At 38.8% G+C, this 10,485-nt stretch overlaps 1 protein-coding gene across 1 annotated transcript in view; it reads left to right on the top strand.

The window, feature by feature from the left end:
* LOC128692431 (cytochrome P450 4C1) overlaps positions 1-9,610 on the top strand; it is a 71,477-nt gene extending 61,867 nt beyond the window's left edge. Inside the window, exon 3 of the mRNA XM_070096502.1 lies at positions 7,216-9,610. Within this exon, the coding sequence (XP_069952603.1) occupies positions 7,216-7,379 (164 nt within the window). The 3' untranslated portion in view covers positions 7,380-9,610. The remainder of the gene's footprint in view (positions 1-7,215) is intronic.
* The last annotated feature ends 875 nt before the right edge of the window (positions 9,611-10,485 follow it).

The raw sequence follows: 10,485 nt of genomic DNA on the forward strand, positions 1-10,485 counted from the left end.
CGGTTCATATGGCAACTATGGGACGGTGGCATGATGGTCCTCTAGTTGGTATGCTGGAGGGGTCTTTCTCCCTGAAAATGTCCCTCAAGCACCCTATTCCGTCGTATGTGGTTATGGAGGACTTTCGTACGCAAGTGTACGTTACGTACTCAGGACAAAGGCGTACGTGCAGGCTTTGTGGGATGTATGACCATATGGCGGCGCAATGCCCTACAAGACGTGATACAACGACAGAAGTAAGGCGGTTTGATGTTTCAACGGAGCAGCGTTCATATGCTGCTGCTACACATATATTGCCTCGTAAATCATGGAGTGAGGAGATAGAGGGTGAGGTTAAAGACTCGCCGATATGTCTAACCCTCCCTGGTGCAGTGGAGGACGTGGGCGTGGTATCGGCGACGACAGAGGAAGATCTCGTTCATACTCAGGTTGACGTGGAGCAATCTATTCAAGAAGTTCTGAATGTTTTATTGGATGCTTCCACATCTGAGGGGCTTCACGGTGGTTTAGAGGATGTAAGTGTGAAGGAGAAGGACGGGGCATCCTCCGGGCATATTGCTGAACATCAGGTTGTGGTCGTGGAAGTTCATAGGAACAACAGTTCTGAAGATGAGATGGATACTGGCCGCAGTTCTCGTAAGAGAGTTGCGGTGATATCTGACTCTCAAGATGTTTTGACACCAGGACAACGGTCGGGGAACAAAGCATGGTGCGATGTGACTCGTAGAGACAAGGGCAAATCTACATGTGTTCAGCATGTCAAGGAGAACGACACAGGGGGGGGGTGGGGGAAGAAGTGGAGATACACACAAGGGAACCAAGAATGTCAAGGTATCCAAGGGTAAACCTCCAATGAAACGTTCAAGTGTATTACTTTAAATATAAATGGGTTACGGTCTGTTGAAAAACGTAAGTATTTGGAGGTTTTGTTAAAAAATTATGTACCCGATGTTGCATTCTTACAAGAACACAATTATAAATCTTTAGGTGAATTGCTGATTCCTGAATATATTTTGTACATGGGCTGTTCTAATAGACTGAAAGGTGGTGTAGCAGTGTTAGTTAAAGAGGCTAGCCCGTTTTCTTTGCAAACATATGAGGTGGGAGAGGAGGGGAGGGTTTTTAGGGTTGATGGGGTGTGGGGTGGGGTACGGGTGGCCTTCCTGGGGGTGTACGGACCGGCGGAAGGTGACATGCGTGTAAAAAATGCGTTTTTTAGGGACGTGTTGGTGTACCATTTAAGATCACTGCCAGTCGTCACGATTATTGGGGGTGATTGGAATTGCATTGATCGTCGCAAGGATGTCGAACCGAGAGGGAGAGGTTTTTTTTCAGGATATTTAGGGGACCTTTTGCGGAGTGTTAATGTTACGGATGTGGGGGGGGGGACGAGGTGGGTGGGGTCATGCATACGTTCGTTAGAAGGGAGTATGCGGCAAGACTGGATCGCATATACGTTTCTAGAGGTGTCAGCGTCAGGAGTGTACGTGTGCTAAATGTGAGCTTTTCTGATCACAGAGGTGTTATGGTGGATGTTGACTGGGTAGGATTACCGAGGCGTTACAGAGGTTTCTGGAAGTTGAATGTGGGTTTAATGCACAAAAGAGGTGTGAGGGAAGATTTTGTGAGTGCTTGGAGAGGATGGTGGGCTGAATGGCAGGAGGGAATTGATATAGTCGAATGGTGGGATACTGTCGGTAAGGTGAAGGTGAGGAATTTTTATCAGCAGCAAGGAAAAGAAGACAAGAGAATGCAGTATGGGCTCTTGAACTATCTTGAAAATCAACTGCAAGCATGTTATACAAAGGGTGGGGGAGTGTATCCGGTGGTTGAAATTGAAAATTTAAAACGCTTAATTAGAGACTTTCACAATCGTATTTTTGATGCGGCGCGGATAGCAAGTGGAATTGATGAGGTTTTATGGGGTGACCGTCCTTCGGCGTTTGTCTTGCGAGAGCAGGGCAGACGCCGTAAGGCGACAGAATTAATGGGATTAGAGGTTCAGGAGTCATTGGGAAACTTTAGTAGGGGGCAGGTCCTTCGGTCAACGGAGGCTATGAATACCTTTGTAGACGCATGGTATGAATTGCAATACAAAAATGCTGGGATTTCTAAGGGGGCGCTGGGAGAAATGGGTGAATATGTACGTTGTAATCTAGAGTACATGGACAGGTTGGCTTTGAATGGACCTATAAGTGAAGAAGAGATTAGGTTAGCTGTGGAGGGTATGAGTGTAGGGAAGTCGCCGGGGATTGACGGAATCCCTTGTGATTTTTACAAGGACAATTGGGATTGTATTCGCGATTTTTTGGTGATATTATTTAATGCCATGAAAAGTAGTGGCATTATGGGACAGCAACAAAGAACAGGGGTGGTTGTTCTAGTCCCGAAAAAAAAATCTGGGAATTATATACATAATTATAGGGCAATTTCATTAATGTGTGGCGACTATAAAATTTTTGCGAAATTATTAGGAAATAGGATAAAACGGGTTTTGGAGAGAGTTCTGGACGAGGGACAATATGGTGTGCCAGGACGATCTATGTGTGTGGGACAAGGAATTATTCGCAGGTTCATTGAGGAAAGCGGGAGGGGTAATAAGGGTGGAATATTAGCTTTAGATTGGCACGCTGCATACGATTGCGTGGAGAGAGATGCATTATGGAAGTTTATGCAGTGGCAAGGTTTCGGAAAGGAAATTGTTAGTTGGGCACAGGTTTTGTACGAGCAGGCTACTTTTAGGGTGCAGGTAAACGGTAGGTTGGGAAAAGTTGTTAGGATGCATAGGGGATTACGGCAGGGGTGTCCTATATCACAAATTCTTTTTGCGTTGATTCAGGACCCGTTTTTTAGAGCCGTGAGAGGGATTGTAAGACAGGATGACAAGCAAGGTTGGGTGGGGGTACAATCAGGAATTATAGGTTACGTGGACGACACTACGGTTTTATTTCGTGGAGCCAAGGTTTTAGGAAAAGTGAGCGAATTGGTGGAATGTTTCGGGAAAGCAACCGGAATGACGGTTAATAAGGAAAAATCAATGCTTATGGAGGTGGGGGATTGTGCGGGTGTGGTATTAGGCCAGAGGGAAGGCTGGCCTTTAGTAAATCAAATTAAGGTGTGTGGGATTGTGCATAGGGATAACATACAGGATGCGAGGAAGGTGAATTCAAGTGAGGCTGTAGAGAGGGTTTTAGGTCGTTTAACAGGTTTGAGGGAAGGAGGCTTGTCTATACATCAGCGCGCAATTGTGGTGAATGTGATTTTGTTCAGCAAGTTGTGGCATGTGGCATGTATTTATCCGTTACATCCATATGATGAAAAGCGTATGTTAACGCGTGTATATAGATATATTTGGGGTTCAGGTTGTGATTGGTTAACGAGGGATGTGGTGTCGCTCCCGGTTGGCCGGGGTGGCCTGGGGCTAATGAATCTGCATAATAGGATGTTAGGCATGTATGTCAAGCATAGCTACTTGAGAGAGGGTAGAATGGCCGGCACGGGTTTGACCTGGATAAGACGGGACTTGGTACGTTGGTTGACCGGAACGGATGTAAAGAGATGTGAGGACATGTTGAGGATGTTAATTTATGTAAAAGATCCACGCAAGATCAAGATCGGCAAATTGGCACTGGTAGAGGGCAGGGAGGTAGTGGCTAAGGTGGAGGGAATATATCCAATGTATGCATGGAAGGACATATGGGGTCGTTTAAAAGCATTAAGGTTACGAGCCAAGGTCAGGGAGATAATGTTTAAATTTTTACATAATATACTGCCGTCCGGGGAAGTTTTAGCGAATAGGCGCGTGCAGGAGGGGGGGCTGTGTTGTGTGTGTGGAGATCCTGATACGGTCTTTCATGCAGTTTATTTCTGTAAGAGATTGGAACACGTAAGGTTGTGGTTTGGTAAGGTGTTAAGAATGGTGGGTGGGGGTGGGTTTAGTGTCTTAAGAGCTTTAAGTTTAGATGTGGGGGGGGGGGTCGAAACACCGGTACAGAATGCAATCGGATATTTAGTGACGGATTTTGTATATACGTCATGGGTATATAGGCATTTATCTGTGAGGGAGAGAATCAGAGCACTGGTAGCGATATTTTATGGTACACAACAGAGAAATAAAGACATTACGGGAAATAGATGGTTTTTCTTATTTTCAAAGGGATATTGCAGATTCAAGGTCAGGGATTTATGGGAGTTAATACCTTAAAGGGTACACGAGGCTGGCTTCTTGAATATGTGTGAGTGAAGGTGGCATACGATTGGTATGGGTGTGTTTTAATGTATAAATGATAGGTATGATCGTTAGTTTGGATGATGTTTTATTCAAACAAATATATATACTATTGCTTGGAAACTAATTTTTGTTCTTAAATTGACGTGATTAAGAGAGTGGGTCTCTTGTGAAGCAAAGTCATGAACTGCATGACAGGTGTTATGTAAAAGCACCTTGTGCAACTTATATATATAGTTTTTCATTTTATATTTTCCTTGTATCAGCCATGTGGATGATACCTGGTAACGTTCTGCTTGGGGTCTCCTGGGATATATGTTTTGGAATGTGATCAGATATGAGGGTAACAATTTTGTATTATGTGTACATAATCTCTCATGTGTGTGTGTATATGTGATAAGAATGTGGTGTGTGTATGTTGCATAATGTTACTTGTTTGGCAATTCAGAATTATCTCATGCTATTAAGTGGAACCCTTTGTGTACTGTACTGAATATTTTTGTATCTTTGCAGTTGTCAAGTAAATTGACTACCAGTTTCATTACATATCGTTCGTTTTTGGATATTTTGTTATATATGTACTTGTTTATGTATTATGTCTTTACAAAGGTTTTATTGACATAAAATCAAACACTAAGGCATATTATTGATGAATAGTTTCTCTTTGTTTATAATGTATATAAGAGGGTTTTAATTAAGGTAACGAAGAATTTGTATATTCTTGTGTTACCTTAGGATAGGTACATAATGAATAGGGGACTGACGAATATTTATAACCGTTCTAGTGTATATATTGACAATTGTAATTATACTTACTATGAATGTAATGGAGGTTTTTTATATATTTAATATGTTGTTATATGACGTTTTAAATAAAATAAAAAAAAAAAAAAAAATCATACCTTCTAATTCCATATTTCTTGACTTCTCAAAGCTCTCTTACCCCATATGGGGGGGGGGGGGAGATGGGGGAATGTCAGTGGTGGGTGCAACGCTGACCGCTGGCTGTATTCTAGGAGGAGGCGACATGCGCTATTCTGAGAAAAAACTTTCCCTCACTCCTTCAGTTGCAACCTTGCAACATTGCATAGTTCCTGTTGATGCACAGAGAAGTGCGAAAGTATTTGAGCTAAAGATTTCCACCCCCCTGTGGCGTGTCTTGCATATATATATATATATATGAGAATCTGGAATATATGTGTATATATAAATATATATATATATATATATATATATATATAATATATATATATATATATATATATATATATATATTCGACTATGTATATGCACTCATGTAAATTTTTGTTTAATAAACATTTTGCTATTCATATTGGTAATTTTTTTTTTTTTTTTTCGTTTTTTTTTTTTCATGGGGTGAAAGTTGTAATGATACACAGATTACTACTGAAAATAAGGGATATCCACTAGGAATTTTTATTGACCTAAGAAAAGCTTTTGACACAGTAAACCACGAAATCCTACTCCACAAACTTGACCACTACGGTATAAGAGGCCATGCGCTTGCTTATTTCAAATCTTACATTACTAATAGGTATCAGTACGTCACCATTAAAGACACAGCATCAGCAACACGGCCACTTGATACTGGAGTTCCGCAGGGAAGTGTCCTTGGTCCCCTGCTCTTCCTCATATACATCAATGACCTACCAAACGTATCCCAACACCTAAAACCCATTCTCTTTGCTGATGACACGACTTATGTCATCTCTCACCCTAATCTTGCCACCCTTAACACCATTGTGAATGAGGAGCTGACTAAAATATCGACTTGGATGACAGCCAACAAACTTACGCTTAACACTGACAAAACTTACTATATTATGTTTGGTAGCAGAGCAGGAGATGCACAAATTAACATTAAGATTGACAACACTCTAATTACCAGAAATAATGGGGGAAAATTCTTAGGCTTATACCTTGACAATAACCTGAATTTCAGCACCCATATCCAGCATATAGCCAAAAAAGTATCCAAAACGGTTGGGATCCTCTCCAAGATATGATACTACGTGCCGCAAAATGCCCTTCTCACACTATACCACTCACTTATTTATCCATACCTCACCTATGCTATTTGTGCTTGGGGATCAACTGCAGCAACACACCTAAAGCCAATAATAACCCAACAAAAAGCTGCAGTAAGAATAATCACTAAATCCCATCCCTGGCAGCACACCCCCCCACTCTTCAAAGATCTAAACTTACTCCCAGTTCAGTACATCCACACTTACTACTGTGCAATCTATATCTACAGGGCCTTAAACTCTAATATCAACCTTGACCTTAAACGCTTTCTTGATAGTTGTGACAGAACCCACAGGCATAACACCAGAAACAAACATCTCTACGACATTCCCCGTGTCCGACTAAACCTTTACAAAAATTCAATGTATGTCAAAGGCCCTAAAATCTGGAATACCCTACCTGAGAACTCTAGAACTGCAGACACATTCATCACCTTCAAAACTACCATTAGAAAACATCTTATCTCCCTGATACACCCCGTCAACTAACTTCACGAATACCACCTGGTGGTTCACACTTACACTCGCACACTCATTTGACCATAAACAGAAATATTAATCTCAGTCTTAATATAATGAATCCTGTGATACTCCAATACTGAAACTATATACTGTGCCAAAACAAAAGCATTCACACTGCTAAACTCACAAAATAGTATTTAGTCACTTAGCCATAATACCAACTTACCTCATAATTTGTAATATTTTACATTTAAGAATAAAACTAAGTATGCCCGAAATGCCTAGCCATGCTAAGCGTTCTAGTGGTACACTCTGTAATCTCAATTTTACTACATGTTAAACCAAACAATAACCAAATTTCTGTAAACTCAGCATTGTAATCCTTATAGAGAATTAACTTTGAATTTGAATTTGAATGTAAATAATATTCGTCCCTATCCTCTGCATCTTTGTTCCATTACTTTCTTATCTCACCAGGTCAAAAGTTCGCAATGTTGGAGTTAAAAATCCTAGTGAGCAGCATCTTGAGGAGATTCAGGGTGGAGAGCGTCGTCCCCAGAGACCAACTCAAGCTTGTCCCTGAACTCATTCTTAGACCTGTTAATGGCAACTTCGTCAAACTCTTTCCCAGGACAAAATAATGAGCATAAGAACATCCAGAAACAAGCAACCACATGAACCAAGACATTAATAATAACAGTACTAGTATTGTAGCTTTAAGACATCACAAAAATACTGCCTTTGTTGTTTAGCAAAAAGTACTGGAAATAACAGCACAGGACAATGTACTGGAATGAGCAAATTGATCTAACGATCTAACAATTATTAAATCATCATTGACAACCAACATAAACTGGAAAATTTTATGTCTAACAAAGTTTAATTTCTAACATCTTTGCTATCTTGATATTTCCCAAGATTTTCTTTACTTTTGAGGTGCTGATGTCAAGCTTCATAACTAATTACAGACTGTAAAATAATAAGACACCTACAGCAGAACATGAATGTTTACACAATAATTTGTTTAACCATGATAGTTTTCTATTCATCTTCATGGTTAAACACTGTCTTTTAGAAACTTGCTCCATTCTGACTATTGCTTGTATTTTGCGTTCAACTGTTTGCCTCCATTTTGTTTGCAAAACTTACAAAAGTCGAAGTTCCAATATATCATTACTTTTGATTCCATTATACTGTGACTTTCTCTCCTCACACTAACATTCTCCTTCCATTCTTTACCAAGTTATGTAACTAACCCATATAACAAGTTGGGCACAATAACTCATTCAGGTTTGTAGCTTTTTCATATAAGAATATTGTTACTAATAAAAAATAATAACTATTTTAATTCATATTCTTATTCCTATTATTATTTTTATTATTAATTTTTATATAATAAAATCACTAATAATAATTCTAATAATAATAAAATAATAATAATAATAATAATAATAATAAATAATAATAATAATAATAATAATAATAATAATAATAATAATGCAGTAAAAATAATAATAATAAGGGCAATATTTGGTGTGAATGTTATGCAGAGATTTAAAAATTTGGTGATTAGGAGATTCTGGGTTATAAAAAGAGTTATTCAGAGAGCTGAGGAAGGGCAGTTCAGCGGTTTGAACATTTAGACAGGACGGAGCATAATACTATGACTTGGAGAATGTATATACCTTTACTGGAGCGAAGGTGGGGCAGGGGTCGTCCAAGTAAATGCTGAAGGGATGAGGTAAAGGAGGTTTTACATGGAAAAGGCTTGGACATCATTGTGCTAGACAGGAGTGAATGCATGGGTATTTTATGAGTTAATGCGCTGTTGGAGTTAGACCAAGGTAACATTTAACAGATCCATTATCATTTACAATAGGTACTTATTTTACATTAATAACAGCTGTGCCAGGGTTATCAGTAATATTATTATTATTATTAGTATTATTAGATTCACCCTTGCATTTTACAATATGGTGTATTACCTTCTGACAGTGATAAAAATTTTTTAGTTTAGCTTAAACAATCCTTGACATTAAGATTTCCCAAATATCTGAAACACCTGTTAATTTCATCCAGTTTATCCACCCTAACAGTCCAGAAAACATTTACAAAACAGACAATTCCATTTTTGTTTCACTTGCCCATTATTAACTTGGCCACCCCAATTTAAGTATTATTCCTCTTAATTTATTCCTGGTTCCTGCCACTTGATAGATTCCAATATTATTTTTATTATGGGATGAATAGTTATAATTACTTATGCATTTGTTCCCTTTGTAGAACAACAGATACACCAGAGCCATTATTTGGCAATTAATGCTTGAATACCAACTCTTATATCCTCTAGAGAGAAATCTCCTATATGGTATATATTACATACCCACATTAGTCTTACTAGTCAATTTATTTGGCACAGCAGCAGTCATTATCCAGTCTGATTCGTCCAGAGAATATCTGTTACTTATTGTAAATATTTGTTACTGACTGTAAATTACTGCATTTTTTATAACTGTCCTCAAAAGTTTTTAGCAACAGTGGTTACCTGGTCAACACTGCTTTACTCTAAATATCCCTAACATCACTGGTTCATATCCGGTTCTAAGGACCAATGACTTTGTGAAAAATTATGAATGAATTTCATAGGTACAGTCACACACATAAAAGAGAAGAACTCTGGTACATCTAAAACAGATGACACTTACTGATAATGATGTATCTTGGCGACATGAAAAACTTGAGGAATAATGGGTCGCCAAATTACTCCTTCAGTGCCCACTGTCTCAGCTCTTCAACTCACGTCTGGACGTTAAATTTTCTGTGAAATGTATTTCCTGATTTTTATTGAATAAAATATTTCAAGCGAACATAACTTTTTATGATGCATGCCATGATACCATTGATCATCCACATAACACAGCATCTAATAAGATCCTCATCAACATTATTCTGATGATTACACTCTATATCTTTATTATTGCAGATACACTTCGCAAACTTATTTCACAGAACTAAATTTATGCCGATATTGTTTCTATCAGTTTCGATTAATAACAATTAATTACACCACTGATTAGACCAATGCACATATTACGTCATATTCTACTACCTCTCTTCACAAACGACTATATTATACACATATATTTAATAACATTCAGAGACGTTTTCACGTGTGTAGCTCATTCTCTTTATCAAATAAGAGTTGTACTCTCAAAAATGTTTGGACTACATGAATTGTATTATGTTAGCAAACAAGTAAATGCATATCTCGTTCCCCCGTTATATGATATGGTGTTCAAGCGGTGGGGATTTTTAGTATTGTTATACATTACGAGCACAGGTAAAAAGTGGCCTGTGACCTGGTCCTAATGGGGGTTTGGAGCAAAACAAACTCAGCAGATAGACTATAATGTATATATTGCCTTCTTATGTATTCAAATATGTACACTATGTACAGATGAAATAATAATAATTGTACATGATGGTGACAGATGGCAAAGCAAAGGCCAGAGATAGTGCCCTGGACTCAACCAGCAGGCAGGCAAGTCTGGCAAATGCTGACTACAAGTGAACCACATTGTTTCAGCTTTGGTGGATTTGCCTCTGATTGGTCAATGAACCAAGGTACTGGTTTAATAAAGGTTACCCTATTGATTGTTAAACCTGTAGCATCCAGTTCACTGCTTGTGAGGCAGCCTACACAGGAGTGTGACATATGCCGAATAAATTGTAACATACTCTTTGCAT

The sequence above is a fragment of the Cherax quadricarinatus genome, chromosome 53 (genome assembly GCF_038502225.1).
Source record: "Cherax quadricarinatus isolate ZL_2023a chromosome 53, ASM3850222v1, whole genome shotgun sequence".
Classification (NCBI taxonomy): domain Eukaryota; kingdom Metazoa; phylum Arthropoda; class Malacostraca; order Decapoda; family Parastacidae; genus Cherax; species Cherax quadricarinatus.